The 16,568-nt window shown below is 46.0% G+C and overlaps 2 protein-coding genes across 2 annotated transcripts; one reads left to right on the top strand and one right to left on the bottom strand.

The window, feature by feature from the left end:
- Positions 1–156: 156 nt before the first annotated feature.
- Positions 157–2,183, bottom strand: LOC117861891 (amino acid permease 3). The gene has a single exon (XM_034745413.2). The coding sequence runs from the start codon at positions 1,615–1,617 to the stop codon at positions 199–201; it is 1,419 nt and encodes a 472-aa protein (XP_034601304.1). The 5' UTR covers positions 1,618–2,183; the 3' UTR covers positions 157–198.
- Positions 2,184–7,948: 5,765 nt separating this feature from the next.
- LOC117860949 (AT-rich interactive domain-containing protein 4) lies at positions 7,949–15,749 on the top strand. The gene is made up of 17 exons (XM_034744386.2): positions 7,949–8,106; positions 8,227–8,377; positions 8,930–9,144; positions 9,222–9,410; positions 10,034–10,087; positions 10,322–10,410; positions 10,492–10,744; positions 10,828–10,884; positions 11,735–11,766; positions 12,316–12,451; positions 12,534–12,707; positions 13,474–14,070; positions 14,158–14,295; positions 14,656–14,754; positions 15,041–15,141; positions 15,230–15,320; positions 15,414–15,749. Exons 3-17 carry the CDS (start codon positions 8,980–8,982, stop codon positions 15,537–15,539), a joined length of 2,301 nt encoding a protein of 766 aa, XP_034600277.1. The 5' UTR covers positions 7,949–8,106; positions 8,227–8,377; positions 8,930–8,979; the 3' UTR covers positions 15,540–15,749.
- Positions 15,750–16,568: the final 819 nt, after the last annotated feature.

Raw genomic sequence — 16,568 nt, 5'->3', positions numbered from 1 at the left:
TATTATTATGGCTTGCTGATAATCCTAAACTTCATGTGGACAGTCAATCTTGGTGATGAACAAGTAAGAAGTCAATCCAGCATATGAGAAGTTTTTTGTCTTGAATTAAGACTGGACTAAACAACAAGCTGCTCCAGCCTCCGGGTACATGCAAACTCTGAGCTCCACGCGGCCACGCACGTACGTATCCTTGCGAGGTTAGCCACTGAAGGGCCGGAAAACTTTGAACGCGCTGACGAAGCCGGCGATGGACCCTGCTGCGGCGGCGATCGACACGAGGAGGCACACAACGGCGAGCGCCTTGAGGCAGATCCACTTGGTGCTGCCGCGCGTCACGGCGCGCTGCTTGATGTACATCTCGATCGGGAAGTAGACGGTGAGCGGCCAGAATGAGAACGCGCCGATGAGACCGACGATGCTGCCGAAGAAGGGCAGCGCCATGGCGACGACCGTGGCGAGGCACACGAACACCGATCGCGACGTCAGGCGGAGCGCGGTGGGCGCGAAGGGCCCCACTCGGAGCTCCTTGGAGACGAAGGCGCTCTCCGGCCACGCGGCGGCCGCCCGTCTCTCCACGAAGGCGAAGATGGGCTGGCAGAACACCTGGTACGCGCCGACGAGGTGGACGACGATGGCGGCGTTGGCGACGTCGACGAGCCAGAAGGGCTCGTAGAAGCCGAACCCCGTGAGCAGGTTGTCCGGCGCGGCGTTCCCGAAGGCCGCGTAGCCCATGCACCCGCACAGCGTGTAGAACGCCGTCGTGGTCGCGATGCTGATCGCCGTGGCCTTCTTCATCACCGCCGCCTCCGACGGCGGCGGCGCCTTGATGGTGTCCTGGATCTCGATGAGCACGTTGGAGAAGGAGTAGGCGAAGGCGATGTTGCCCAGCGCCTGCATCGTGCGCCAGACCTTCTGCATCACGGTGAGCCCCGCGCCGACGGCGACGCCGGTGAGGGTGCCCCGGAACGCGCCGTTCGCCACGGTCTGCGCGACGGCGAGGCCGAGCCCGATGCCCGAGTAGGTGAAGGACATGACGGAGGCGACGATGGACAGCCATTTGATCTGATCGAAGTTCGGGATCTGCGAGAAGGCGACCTGCACCGCCCCGAAGGCGATCATGTAGGGCACGCTGGAGGTGCGGCACGCGTCGGCGTGGCCCCTGGCGTGGAAGCAGTTGGCCCTCCCAACGGCTTGCATGCTGATGGAAGCGGCGATGGTGTACCCGACGGCAATGGCGGCGAGGTTGATGTACTGGACCACGCCGCAGAAGGTGACCTTGGCGCCGCCAAGGATAGCTCGGACGGCCTCCATGTAGGAGTAGCTCCGCCGGCCGGTGGCGGGGTCCCCGGCGCGGTAGCACTCGGAGAGCAGCGTGGAGGTGTAGTACATGACGCCGCCGAAGACGAGCATGACCGGCGGGGCCGCCGCCCAGCCGAGCTGTGCCACCGCCCAGGGCAGCGAGAGAACGCCGGAGCCGATGACGGCGGTGACTATGTGCGCGCTCGCCGTGAGGACCGTCCCCGTGCGCCGCGGGCGGCCGTCGTCGTCGAGCGCCGCTGAGTGCTCGGCCAGGTTGCCGGCTTCGAGAGACACCTCAACTGGTTTGATTTCAACCATCGCGCCGCGCTGCACGGTGACGAGGGCGTGATTGGTGCGTGCTTCGAAGGCAGAGGCTGCGGGGACATAAATGGAGGCGGCGTCCTATACCGCGTCGGAAAGCACACCGAGACCAAGTCGAATGCTTGTTGGACCCACAGCTGTAGAAACATGATGATCTACAAATACGAGTATCAAATTCTTGAAAGTCGACTTTGCAAGAAAACTATTGGAAAAGGGTGTGTCTGGCCTCAATAGATTGAAAACTGTCTTTGCGCCAATCACCTTCGGTCACCGTTGGATCTCGATCCGACAACCGGGATCCACGCCCTCTTTCTTCTTATCCTTTCCCATTACACGCGACCGCTTCTCTTCGTCTTCCTCTCGCCCGAGGCTCATCACGCCATGCTCCCGCTGTCGGTGTTTTATACTGGCAACCCGCCTAGGGAGTACCCGAGGTGGTATTTTGTGCGGTGGGTGTCGCCGAGAATCAAGGAGTCGATGGTGACGCGGGGAACACGATTTAGACAGGTTCGGACCGCTAGATCGCGTAATACCCTACGTCCTATGTGTGGATTGTATTGATGAGTTGTGTTGTGTTGTTTTGTGAGCTTAGGTGAGCTGCCGATCTAGGTACTCCTACCCTCCTTTATATACTCCAAGGGCAGGAGAACTAGTCGGATTACAAGGAGGAGTACTCGGTATGAGTCCTAGTCGAATTATAGGGGAATCCTAGTAGGAGTCTGACTTCTTCCTTCCTTGCGGGTATTGGGGATCTATCCCCGTCAAGCCCCCAAGCGCTTCATAGTCAAATGCAGCAGTCTTCAAGTAGTCTAGATATTCGGCGAGTAGTCTTGGTGCTCTTCGAGTACTTCGTCTGAATCTTCAAAGTTTCTCAAAGCTGCTATGAGGCTATGGTGTGCTTAAAGCATTCGATCATCTTGATATTGTAGTCTTCATATATGGAGGGCGGCGAAAGTCACACTCCATATGGAGTAGCCCCCGAGCCTTAGGTTGAATCGAAGAATCAAGGTTTGAATCTTCTTCTTTCGGCTTGAAAGAAATCTTGGATGTAGCTTATCAGCCCCTGAGCGTTGAATTGATTGAGTAATCAACTCAAGGATCTTGAATCTTCACTTAGGTCATCATCTGAGTAGTCTCGCGGCTTCCAGCCCTCGAGCATATGCGCCAGGTGAGCCGTAGGAACCACGTTGAGTACTTGTTGGTGCTTAGCCCCCGAGCTTTGGAAGCTAGCTGAGACATTGGAGATATTCCGAGTATTGATTGGCACTTAGCCCCCGAGTTCGGGAACTAGCTGTGCCTTTGGAGATACGATGAGCGTAATGGAGCGTCGTCGCCGCAGTTTGATTTGAAAGAAAAGATGCATACATTATGTAGCATATTTACAGAGTATTGAAGCTACTGAAATTTATTCAATGATCAATATGAATATTGTGTGTCAAGCTCTTATTTTGACCATATTCTTCTCGAGTAGTTAGCCTATTACGTTTAGACTCTCAGTCTCTGTGTAGTCGTCGCCACTGCGTGTGTGAGATTTTTGTCTCGTATACGCGTATGGGTACTTAGGCGTGACAGATGCGCCTGAGACTTTCACGAATTAAGGTGTGTCCTGCTCGAGAAGAGTAGTGATCTTAAGAGAAGACAAAAGTGAGTAGTCGGCACTGCGACAAAAAGAGCACGATTGAGCGAAAGAGTTTGCTGCCCTTTGGCGAGTAGAGCGCGTGTCGTGTGTAAGAGTTTGCTGCCCTCCGGCGAGTAGAGCACAATTTATGCGCAAGCAGAAAGCAAGCTGAAAAATAATTAGAAAATTGACTTAGCTTGATTCGTGAACGATTGTCGACGAAGCCATGTCGATTGCCGATGAAGCCAACTAGCCGGAGTTGATTACGACTAGTTGTCGAGGGTGCAAGACCCGCCCTCGACTAGTTTTCTAGTCGAGATGGGGAGTCGAAGTTGTCGTCGACGAAGCCACGACAATTGCTGGTGAAGCTAGCTAGTTGGAGTCAATTCTGACTAGTTGTTGACGGTGCGAAGTCTGCCCCCAACTAGTTTTCTAGTCAAGACGAGTAGTCGAAATAGTCGCTGGCAAGTCGCCTGTCGAAGTAGTCGTCGGCAAGCGTCGCGATGTAGTCAGAGTAGTCGTCAGCGAGCGTCGCGACGTAGTCGGAGTAGTCATCTTCGACTAATAACTAGTTGAGATGATTAGTCGAAGTTGTCGCCAGATAGTTGTATCCAAGTTGTCAACTGACTCTAGTCCAGGTTGGACTCGAGTAAGGATTGCTTGATGGACAGTCCGAATGGAACACGATTTGGAGTTGTAATCGATTTGCGCGGTGACTTGATTGCCAGCTCACGCGGACTAGTCCGAGCTGTGATCGAGTCTGAGTTGTAGTCGAACTCAGTGTTTGAACATATCGAAATTGTTGATTTTCTCGATGAGATCTTCTGCTTCTTGTCGAAGAGAGTTTTCATCGAGATGCTTCTTCTCCTGATTGTTGATGATGCAGCGTTGGAAGGATCCAGCACCGTCAGCGATGCAAAGCTAGGAAGTCAAAGATGAAGGTTGTGCCCGTTTCGAAAAGTGAACGCTGGCTTGATGATGGTTGGTGCCATCGATCTCGTGCGGAGAAATTCGACAACTTCCCCTACTTGGCGCGCTAGCTGTCGGATCTATCCCCGTCACCCGCTGCTGCCACCACCTGCCCTGCTTCGATGGCCTCTGCCGCTGCTATCCTCCACTGCCCAACGTGGACGGATGCCCCCGCTACCTCCACCGCCTGCCCGTCTCCGGTGGCGGTGTTGGCGCTAAAGATCAGCCGATTGAATCTCAGCGTCGGACACACGACCCGGAAAAATCTGCTTAACTCCTGTTCGGATAATCGTCCTGGTACGGTTCGCGCGGCGTGCCAGCCAATCTGACCTGTTGACTGGCATGGAAGGAAACGTGTCAGATCCCAGAGGCTGCGATCGGCTGAGGTTCCGATCACGAGGAACCTTACCAGCGAATCGGCCGATTTGCTATGACGAGGAAATCGGCCACAGTACAGCCGACAACTAGGTAACGTTTGTAAAGAAAACTGCCAGAGTAAACTAGACAACGCTACAGAAACAACACTTGAAACAGATCTAATCGGCTATACGAAAAATAATGAACAAGCGACAAAGATAAATAAGCCGAAAGCTCTAATTTCAAGCTGGATAACTGGTGATAAAACTAGAACAACAGGTAAAAAACCAAGAATTCTAGTAAATACCGATAACTGGTGAATAAATCTAAACGAAACGACAGCAATTCGACCGAAGTTAAAGCTTAGATATTACTCGATAAACGGAACTTACAGAATCGACCGGAGATCGTGTCGATGCAGTCCTGCCAATCCATACGAGCTCGTGAAAGAAGAAAAGTATTGGTGAAGTCGCCGACTTGAAAGTAAAGTACGAGGAAATAGTAAGTTGTTGTATTGATTTGATGTCGTTCTTCTTACACATCTCTAAAGACGGCTATTTATAGCCTGTTACAACCAACCTCTTAACCGACTAGGATTCTATCTTTAATTTTAAACGAAACCGAATATTTACAAGTACGACTCGTATCGGAGTTGGTCGTTGCGCTCCTGTGGGCCAATCCCCCTTTATTTTCTCTTCGTAATTCACTTTAAGCCCATATTGGCCCAATTGCCCCAGCCTCTTAATCGGCCGATTTCTACCAACTCCATCCGCCGAAACACTGCAGCGCCAATTGACCGATCTCCAACTGTAGCACCAATTGGCCGATTCCCAATCGTGACCTTTTCGTCTCGCTGCATCAGCTAATCCTTTCCTTTCTTGACGGCGATTCCATACGTGTCAAAATCTGGCGTCAACAGGCGGGGCCGTCGGATCCGCCACCACTGTCTTGACTGCTCCCGCGCTAACCCGTCACTGGCTCGCCCCCGTTGCCTCCACCACCCGGCTCCGGTGGTACCCATGCCGCCTCCGCTCTCTGGCCGTCTCGACCGCCACCATTTTTCACCGGCTAGCGAGCCACCACGAAGCCTCCTCTAATCCCACAGACCACAGGTAACCCCACCCCCAACCCTAAACTCAGAACTCAAACCCTAAGGCTTGCCGGCATCATTGCTGGAGCTGACGGAGAACACTTCGTTCTAGTCAAACTCATAGAAAAGTGATTGAGACATATTTGAGCTCTAACAAATCTCATTGGAAAATCGAGGGAGGCGAAGCAGTTCATAGAGTGAATTTTCCATCGCGGCCATGTATGTGCCTCAAACATTGATGTCAACTTTTAAAATTAGCGTACTCATTTTTTAAATGTGACTGTATTTTAATTTTCACTACTTTTTCTAACTACCTCGGGAGTCCGTTCAAATGTTCATATGACCCTTTTTGCCCTTGACTATGTGGTGATCGTAGATACCTATTCGCTTCAGCTTATTCAGCCGGCTTATCAGCCACCAAACAGTATTTTCCTCTCACAACAAATCAACCGTTTCAGCTTTTCAGCCGGCTTATAAGCTGAAGCGAACAGACTTAAGATAGCATTGCCATGAATTAGGGTCACTGGGCACACAGTAGGAATGAAAACGGTCCGAAACAATATCACAAGAGAGCATGATATTTGTAATTAGCCATACTAGCAACTATACTAGCATGTTTAGTATGTGTTTGGATGGGAGACAATGTAGGATGGAATGGTCCCGTCCCAATTTTGTGGAATGAGACGGTCCCATTTAATGTTTGGTTGAAATGGGATGGGAAGGTCCCATCTTGTGTTTGGTTGAAGAGTCTGACGTGGTGATATGGATGATATTTTTGACACCGTTAGCTACAATATTTTGTGGGTTCCACATGTCATCCTCTATCAATTCTATTTCTTTTTTCCTATTTCTTTTTCCTCTTATCTTCTCTGGTTCTACCCACCGGCCATGGAGACCTGCCAGCTGTTGCCCAACTCCTCCGGTCTTCTCCCGCCGACCGAGGGCTCCAGCCGCGCCATCGACCTCGACCCCGGCCGCGCCGCCCCTCGGGACGGCTCCGCCCACGGCGGCCCTGGGCGCGCGGCCTCCACCCCGCGCCGCCTCTGGCCGCGCCGCCTCTGGCCGCTCCGCCTCCGCCTCGGGATGGCTCCGCCCCGCGCCGCCTCCGGCCGTGTCGGGCTGGCTCCGCCCCCGGCCGCGCCGCCTCCGGCCGCGCCGCCTTCGCCCGCCCTGGTCCTGGCCGCCCCTGCCAGCGCTCGTTCACGAGCCTTTCAACGGCGTGAACGGGGAAACGAGGGATAACCCCGTCCGCCACTTTTGGTGGGACGGGGACGTCCCACATCTAGAGGGTATATTCCCTCACGGGGATGTCCCCGTCCCACATGTTTGTCAACCAAACACTGGGACGAAGTGGGATCATCCCGTCCCGTCCCACTTCATCCCTGGAACCAAACGCACCCTTAGTTTACATGCACTAGAACACAGGCCATCCTGTCCGTATCTTCATATTCTAGATCGTCCCTCTCAGAGCTTGTTTGCTTTGGAGTGAATTAGATTGAATTAGAAAAAAATGGACGAGGTTACCTAAGTCAAATACTTAATCCCCTCCAACCTACTTCATTTTTAAAGATCAAAGAAGATGTCTGGTCGATCAAAAGAATGGGAGGCGAAATTAGGGTAGCTTGGTTGGTAACTGTTCACTTAAGTTCGAGTACCATATTTTTGAATTTATTTTAGAATTTAATCGACGTAATTCTTTACCCAACGACATCGAGGTGCATGTAGGGTGAACGTACGTGCATGTATATGAACATATACGTCTGTATTTGAAAAAATGCTCAGTTTCTCGAAGCAGGATTTTGTACGTGTATTTATAGGGATGAGTGTGCATAGTGTATATAAACGCGTAGGTGTGTTTTGAAAAAAAAAGGGAGAAATGACCATTGAGAACCAGCCAAATCGAACAGTAAATCATCAAAGTTTAGTAAAATTGCAAAATATATAGATGACTAGTTTGACCTGGATAAGAATGGTCGTTTGATAGGTTACCCGCAAAAAAAATTGGGCCTTGTTTAGTTCCCAATTTGAAAGTGGCAAAATTGGCATTTTGCTATAAATGCGCAACTGTAGCGTTTCGTTTCTATTTGTGAATTATTGTCCAAATATTGACTAATTAGGCTTAAAAGATTCGTCTCGCAAAGTACAACAAAACTGTGCAATTAGTTTTTGATTTCGTCTACATTTAGTATTCTATACATGTATCGCAAGTTTGATGTGATGGAGAATCTTATTTTTGCATAATGTCAAAGTTAGGAGTTGGGAGGAACCTAAACATGGCCTTGGTCGTTTGACAGTCGAGGAAAAGTGAGTCCCAGACCGCGAAATATGCCGAGTCCCGAGCCGCGAAACATCCGTCGAGCAGATTCGATTGGGCGGATGGGCACGGAAAATCCACCGCGCCAGAGCCGCCAAAGCGTCGTCGGATCGTCGCCTCGTGCGGCGGCAGCATCAGGTATCCATCCATCCATCTCATCCCAAAAAACAAAACAAATCATTTATCTTTTCCTTTCCTCCCCGCCCCATTCCCGATTCGAAAAGCTAATTTAATCTGCGCTCTTGATTTCACATTCAGGAATAATGCATCGTCATGATCCTCGTCGCCGAGCCCACAAGCAGCAACGGGAGTGCACGGCGGCGGCGGCAGCGGCAGCATCGATCAGAAGCCGCGTGAGGAGAAGGATCCGCACCCACGCGCACCGCAGGCGATTCTCCCAATCCGAGCGGTTCGTCACGCCCCCTGCTCTGCCCCCAACAATTAGCACGCGTCCTAGCGCGTTCGTTTTCGTCTGGATTCCTAATCCTACCTGCTCGGCTAGCTGTTTGTTGGGCTCCTAATCTGCGAGGGTTGGTGGTGTTTGTTCGAGTAATTGAGTTACGGTGGATTTTTTTTTCTCGAGATTCCGTATAATGTTTGTTTGACTGGATTGGGACGGGAGGCTCGCGTGCGATTCGCGGATCGCCACCGCACCTGCGGCCCTCGCATTGCCGTCGATATTCTGGTGGGGGATTCGCGGAGAAATTAGGGTTCCGTCCTTCTCTCGCCCCAAACCTTTACCTTTCCTTCCTGTCCCAAAATCGAACCACATCTGCTCCCGGTTGCGCCGCCGCCGGCGTCCTTGCGGCCCTGGGTAAGCGGATTTACCAGCCGTGGGCTTCAACTTTGTCTCCATGTGTGCCTGTTGGTTTGGTTTGGTTACTCTGGAGGTGGTTTTGGCGAGTTTTGGTCGGATTTCTGTGGGGGTTTTTACCGATATGTTCCAATTTTCCTGTTGCAGGTTCAGTGGTGGCATGAGCTAAGCTACAGGAACTAGTTATCCCTCCAGCCATGTCTCAAATCCAGAGCACCTCGAGGCATAACAGCGTGCTCCTCGCCGTGCTATGCAGGAAGTTTGCCGAGAAGCAGCAGACGCCGGCTCGCCTTGCACCCGAGCCGAAGCGGGTGCGCCGGTCGTATCCCTTCGCGGAGCTCATCTCATCTGGGAGATTGGAGGTCAGTTCGTTTTGCTGTGTACTGTGGGTGGATGCTTGTTTTTGAGTTCTCAGTTAAAGGTGGACTTGGGGATGCAGGTGCACACGCTGATTAATCCCTCGGTGGAGCAATTTAGAGAGGCGCAGCAGGCGGTGCAACCTAACTTGTTGTATCTTCAGGGGCAGCAGCTTGAGAATGAGGAGATAGGTTCACTTGTCTGGGGCGATACTGATTTATCTGACCTGCAGACGTTTAGCTCACTCATCAGTCCACCATTTCCCACCATAGTAAGCTCCAAACTTTTGTTGAATAGATAGCGTGCAATCCTTGCTGTAATTTGCTGTTCATCAGTTTTTACTTTACTGCCAAAAATAAGATGCATATGCACATTTTTGTCTACCGTTTCATATTTAGCCTTGAAAAAATAGCTCAGCATGACAATCTGGCAATCTGCATACTGCACTATAACTGCATTGCACACTGCTAAAGCATTCTATCAAAAGCACTAGGAGTTAGGCACACACTATATGGAGATAGTGACAAATTTGAACTTGTGATCATCGGGGAACTATTTCCTTGGGCTTAGCTATAGCTACAACTCTGCATCTATAGAAATTGCATTTGCTGATAACGTGTTCATTCTGATAATGGTCTATACAGTTTGGATGCTGAATCTGTTCAAATTGCTTTATAAGAGGGTCATGGATAGGTGGCTGGTTGTCATTGTTGCCTGAAATTTCTGAATTTTAATTTGTGTTGTTGAGATTTTATTGATGTGGCTAATATAACTGCTATGTGATTTTGTTGAATGTGGATTGGATGTCCCTATTCAATTTACTTTTATCATGTGGTTTTGTTTCTTTTTTGTTTTTCCTGTATAGTTACTAACATGTGTACGCACTAAACACAGGTTTATTTGGAAGTTCCTATAGGGGAAAAGCTTGCCCAGTCACTTCAGTCACAGGTATTTTTAATAACTGTTTTTACCTCTTTTCAAGGAGTTGGTTCTTATTGTACATTTGCCAGAGTTAGTATGGAGATAGAGCATATATGTTTATAGTATCTCATTTGGACAAACTTTAGGTGGCACTGATTGTTAGAATGTGCTAATGAACCTTTTTCCCTGAACAAAGTGACTGTTATTTATGGAATTTAGGTGCTTATTGAGCAATATGTAATCTTGACATCCTTTCCTCAGGGAATACCATATGTAATATATTGGAGGAATTCATTTTCAATGTATGCAGCATCTCATTTTCGCCAGGCATTAATGTCAGTCATTCAAAGGTATCAACCATCATAAATGTATTATTGGTCTGTGCCATTTTATTCTATTTCACACCTAACATTTTGGTATTCTGGTTGTAGTTCCTGCAGCCATACATGGGATGCATTTCAACTTGCACATGCCTCATTTCGACTGTACTGTGTAAGAAATAATCATGTTCAAAGTGTTAAGCTTGGCCCTCGCCTACTTGGGGATGCTCCAAAGATAAATATCATCCCTTCTGAGAATGAAGTGGATGAGGAAGAAGGTGGTTCTGAAGCTTCTCTTGCTATAAAAATACATGATGAAGATGTGAACATGAAAGTTCTTGTCTGTGGATTGCCATGTACCTTGGTAAGCTTAGAGGTTATGCCTCATTTTATCATTTGATGTTTTCCTTGTTCCAATCAATGATCACACAGCTGTATCAACTGCAGGATGCATGTTTGTTGGGCGCACTGGAGGATGGTTTGAATGCTTTGTTGAATATTGAGGTATGTGCCCAACCTTCTAGAGTTCTAGTAATCAATATTAGGTTCTAGAAAAGTATCGAGTTTTGAATAGATGTAATCTTCACACGAAAGTGCTAGTCCATTGAACTGCTGGGAGGAGGTGATGTTAACTTGGAATTTTTTAGTATTGCTGTAGGAACTATAGGAATAGCAGCTATGCCATTTTAAGCAGCTACAACAAGTTAGAGCTGAGCACACTAATTTATATGCAGCATGCTGATGTTAACTTGGAATTTTTACTTCTTAGTATTGCCGTAGGCACTATAGGAATGCAAATCTATATGCCGCATATACTCATATATTTATATTTAGTAAATGTCATTTAATGCAGACGGAAGAGGCAGTGGTGAGGATCCGCTTTTGCTTCATATAGTTTAGTGTTTACACATTTTGCCAGCTTAAGAAACTAAATATACTAACAAAAAATGGGCAATGCGATGCCTTTTGCCAGCTGTTCCCATGCAAGGCAGCCTTGATAAAAGTGAATTGCTCACATGACAAGTGGGGTGACTGCCCACTAGCTGCTTGCCACTATTTAGGACACTGGTTGGGTATATGTTCTAATTTTATTCAATTAGCTTGCATTTCAATTGAGAATCCCAGTAAATATGATGCATATCAAAGGGTTGGATATTTGAAGTTAATACTAGTGTTAAAGTTCAACTCATACTTTTGGTTTGATAAGCGACAAAACATTTTTTTGATCTGTTAATTAGAGGTGTCTTTAGAGGCAGATTTGTTGAGCCAACATTCTTAAAACTCTAGCATTCTATTTTGAGTTTTATCATATTTGCTAGAACCTGCTTGATGGCTGAGCTTTTTTACTTCTCAGATTCGTGGGAGTAAACTTCAGAACAGAGTCAGGTATCTTGAACTGCTGTGCGTTACATATTAAGCAACATATCTCATAACTTGTGGTATATCAAACATTTTATAAGTTGGGTGTGGATCATGTTTACAATGTATTCTTGGCCTTTTTGCTTTAGTAAATATATTATAATTTTCTTGTTCTCAGAATGCTTCTTTGCATTGTATTCGTGGCTCTTGCTTCAGTAATCATTTCGATAAATTTGATCTCAGCATGTTTTGAAGCATGAATTTGATGGCATGTAAAATGAACTAATGTATCTTAATTTTTTCTGCCTATGAAGTGTCAACCAAATGGAAACTTAAGTTCAGTTCATTTAAAAGAAAACTGGTGATGCAGATTGTATCTTCATTTATTACCTGGTAGCTTCAAGTTATATTTTGACCAAGTCCACTAATGATATTTTAGATGCTGCTGCTTTCTTTAGACTGTAGTTCTTTATTGTGAAATCAGTGTTTGTGGTCTTAACAAAATAGAAATAAAATATTATTGTTTGTGATTTTTTTTTGATTCAGAGATGTAAGCTCACAACGTTCTCTTTCCAGTGCTGCTCCTCCGCCTCTACAAGCTGAAACTCTTTCACATGGGGTTGTCACAATGCGCTGTGATATCACAACTTGCAGTTCTTCGCATGTGTCACTTCTTGTTTCTGGTAGTGCTCAAACTTGTTTTGATGATCAGGTATCAATTTCTACAACAATTTATCATTTCCTAGCCCTTAACTTTATGTGAAAAAAAATTCACATGTTGCCTTATGACATAGCTCTTAGAGAGCCATATCAAGAATGAAATTATTGAGAAGAGCCAGCTAGTTCATGCTCTATCGAATGGTGAGGATAACAAGCCATCTTCAGCTGAGCCTTTGTCTTCCATGTGCTTGGCTTGTGGAGCTTCTACTTTTGAAGTCTGGATGGCCCTGCCTAAATGGGCAGCAAAGGTTAATTTTCTTCAACGTTTTAAATCGATGCATTAAGCATATTGCTAGTTATGTTTATGTCTAAAAATTTACCCAATTTTATTTCAAAATAACATTTGGTGCAACAGCAAACCTTTCTTTATAGCGTTCTTTTCTGCCTTTTCGGTTATATATTCTATTTCCTATGTTTAAAAAGATGTTGTTTCAGATAAGGCGCCTCATCAACCATTTTGTAACACGAGCTTTGTTTAGTACTCCAGGTCTTGAGTTGCACTTTCCCTTGGAAAAGTATCTCATACTCCAAAGTTCAAAATTCCAAACTGTAGAACTGTGCCCTGCTGTTATGGTGGCGTTCTGTTTTGGGGAATTTATTCTGATGTTTAAGTTTATGTTTTGCTGCAAGTGCCTTTTATGTTAGTACCTAGTGCTTGTGTATAATTGTGTCTCCTGTTTCTCTATCTGCTTCAACCTAATCATCTGAACATGATTTTAGTAGCATTTCTGGATTGCTGGGCAATGCCTTTTGTCTAAGGGGTAACAAGGCTTTAATGATAATATGATATGTGTTTTGAGCTTGCGCTCTTTACATAAATCTGCTGTGAACACTCTGTTTTCTTTTAAAACTGCGTGTCTTTTCTTAATCAAGAGCCCTCAGTTACAAAATAGTTGGGTTGTCTGAACCACATTTCTACTTCCCTTGTGTTGATTTGACTACCATTTCCTTGCATAACTTTGTATGAGTGGATCCTATTTCATCTCTGAATGGAGATTATGTTTCATTGCCTAGGTTTTGAAACATCTTGCGCCAGAAATCTCCTACAGAAGCTTGGTTGCACTTGGAATTGCTTGTGTAAATGGCACACCAGTGTCTTCATTTGATAGGCAGGATGCAGATCGTCTTCTTTTCTTTTGCTCTAACCAGTGCAAAGATCAAGATATTCAAAATGGTCCCTATGCCCATCTATCACGATGGTCGGCGTCCCTTACCAAGGATAGAATCACTGGAAGTCTCGAGTCAAAACAAATTTCATCTGGCACAAATGGAGTTACAGAGGACAGGAAGCATCTTACTGAAGGGTCTTCCCTATCATCGTTGAAGCCAAGGTTGAAGCCTGCAACAATGAGACCCCTTCCCCACTCTCCCAAGCAACAAATGCATCTCTTTATGGGTTTACCTCAATCTATCATTCATGATGCTAGTCAAGTTAAGCCTAGCTTGCCAGCTCCTCCACCTGTAAAGCATAGTGTGGTACCTGTTGTCCCAGCCACTCAAAGAAAATCATCATCTGGGCCGCCACGTGTTCAACCATCAGTTCCATTGATGAATCCTCTGCCAATGAAGAAACATGGGTGCGATCGGTTGCCTATCCGTATTTGCTCTGAAGTACACTTCTGGACGATCCTTTTTTTTCCCTTTTGTGTTGTTACATCTTCCTAGCAATTAGCCATATCATTTTATGGTATTTTGCAGGGAGACTTCTTGAAAGATGTCATGCAGTTTCTACTTCAGAGGGGCCACACCCGACTCATACCTCAAGGGGGACTGGCAGAATTTCCTGATGCAGTCCTAAATACAAAGCGCCTTGATTTATATAATTTATACAAAGAGGTAATTGCACACTTCTGCTGTTCTCTTGTATGGGGCAAACTCAATGCCCTTGATACTGAGAGAAATCAGTCCAGCCTTACAAAAACTGGCATGAACCAGTATATCTATCCTAAAACTTAACAAAAACATCTACCCAACATGAATGGTATCACAGATCTAGGACATAAAGAGAACTAGAATGCTTCCTAAACTACTGCAAAAAACAACTGAACGTGAAAACTTTAAGCTTCTAAACTCCTGACATTCTAGAGATCTTGTTGTCACCTTAGAAGATATTGCCAAAAAAGAAATAAACTAAAGAAAATAACATGTGATGCTCTAATGATTTTGCTGGCAAATAATCTGACTGCTATCATCCAGGTGGTATCCCGAGGTGGCTTTTATGTAGGTAATGGCATAAATTGGAAAGGTCAAGTCTTTTCAAAGATGAGCAACCATACAGTTACAAACAAAATGACAGTATGTATTTACTTGTCTTATATATCTAGCTAGTACTGTCTTCCCCAATAAGTCTCTGAATTTGTTGTTTTCTGTCCTACCATGTTTTTGTAGTTAACATCCTTAGAGCTATTTCCCAGCATATGGAAAAGATGTTTCAATTTTTGCACAGCTTCAGCTATTATATGAAGTAAATGGTGCCAGTTGTTTACTGAAAATTATTATTTTGGGAACTTACTGCTATCTTTCAATCAGGCTCATTTTCCATTGTAATACAACTCTAATCATGCACACTTTTTATATATAGGGTGTTGGGAACACACTAAAGAGGCATTATGAGACATATTTGCTGGAATATGAACTTGCACATGATGACGTCGATGGGGAGTGTTGCTTGATTTGCCACAGGTTTGGGGATTTGATTTCATTCTAGTGTACCCGCTGACACTCTATTCCATTTCAGTAGAATCTAACATGTTCCTAAATGTATTTGCAGTAGTGCTCTGGGCGATTGGGTGAACTGTGGGTTATGTGGAGAATGGGCCCACTTTGGCTGTGATAGACGGCAAGGGCTGGGCACTTTCAAGGTAGACACTTGCTAATCGTAGAGTAATATTTGTTTAAATTTCAAGATCGTCAAAGTTTAGGTTATATATTGATCTTGTCTGCTGTGTCAACAGGACTATGCGAAGACAGATGGGCTGGAATACATTTGCCCCCAGTGTAGCCTTGCGAAAAACAAGAAGCCACCACTTCCCGTTAGAGTAGGCAATGGCTTTGTGGCATCAGCAGATTCTGCACCATGATTTGTTAATTAATTAACCTATCTTTTTCCCCCTTTCCCCTTGGCCTTTTGTCCCACTTTTTTTTGGGGTGATGGTTTGGGTAGAGAGAATATTGGCTGAGCATGTGTAGTGTAATCATCGGCAGCACATGAAGTTCAAATTATATATAGCTTGTAATTCTCGGCAAGACATGAAGTTCAAAATTATGTGATCAGATCACTTCCGAGCCAATTGAATCTGCGCGCATTTGATTAGTAATATATTGGTAACCACGAAAGTTTTGATGTGGCTAGTTTAACAAGTTGTAAGCAAATTTTATGTGATGGCATGATAACCACTACAGTACAAAATGAGACTATTGCATGATTATAATGGCAGGGGTACGAAAGCCGCCGAGTTGTGCCAGACTGCTAATGTCAGTCATACGAATTGTCCAGCAATTCTGACCGGCTCAAGGCTACATCTGCCGCCGATTTCTGCAGCTACGGCGGTGGGCATCCAATACTTTTCGAACGTCTTCTAGAACCATATAAAGATGAAATTACATTTGGCAATAATTTGTTGATTTTTTCAGTTTAAGTTCACCTTTAGCCTACGCGACAATACCAGCGTTGTCTGTACGACAGGCAACCCCATATGTCTATTCACTTTGTCCGCGAGAAAGTTACTTTAGGACACGTTCGCGTGCTACATGTGCCATCGTTTCACCCGTTTGTGGATGTCATCACTAAAAACTTGCTTGCCTAGTTGTTTACTAACTTTAAACTCGGATCCTCCGGCCGTGACTGCGGGGTTTTAGAGATGCATGACCTAACTAACCAAGGGTTTGTTGTTTCATATAGCTTAAGCTGTACATGGTTATATATGAAAATTTACCCCTGGACAGTGAGGTTTCTCCTAATCTATTCTCTCTATAATAAGAAGTCTTTGATTGCAAGGGTATCACAGAAGAATGTTAAAATATTCATGACCATTGGGTGGGGATGTTGATCCCTTATCATTTTTCATTAATAACCAACAACATTGCCCATGCGTTGCAACGAGACGAAA

This window comes from Setaria viridis, chromosome 6, assembly GCF_005286985.2.
Source record: "Setaria viridis chromosome 6, Setaria_viridis_v4.0, whole genome shotgun sequence".
Classification (NCBI taxonomy): Eukaryota; Viridiplantae; Streptophyta; class Magnoliopsida; order Poales; family Poaceae; genus Setaria; species Setaria viridis.
Note: the sequence above shows the minus strand (reverse complement) of the source record. Positions and strands in the feature narration are given on the sequence as shown.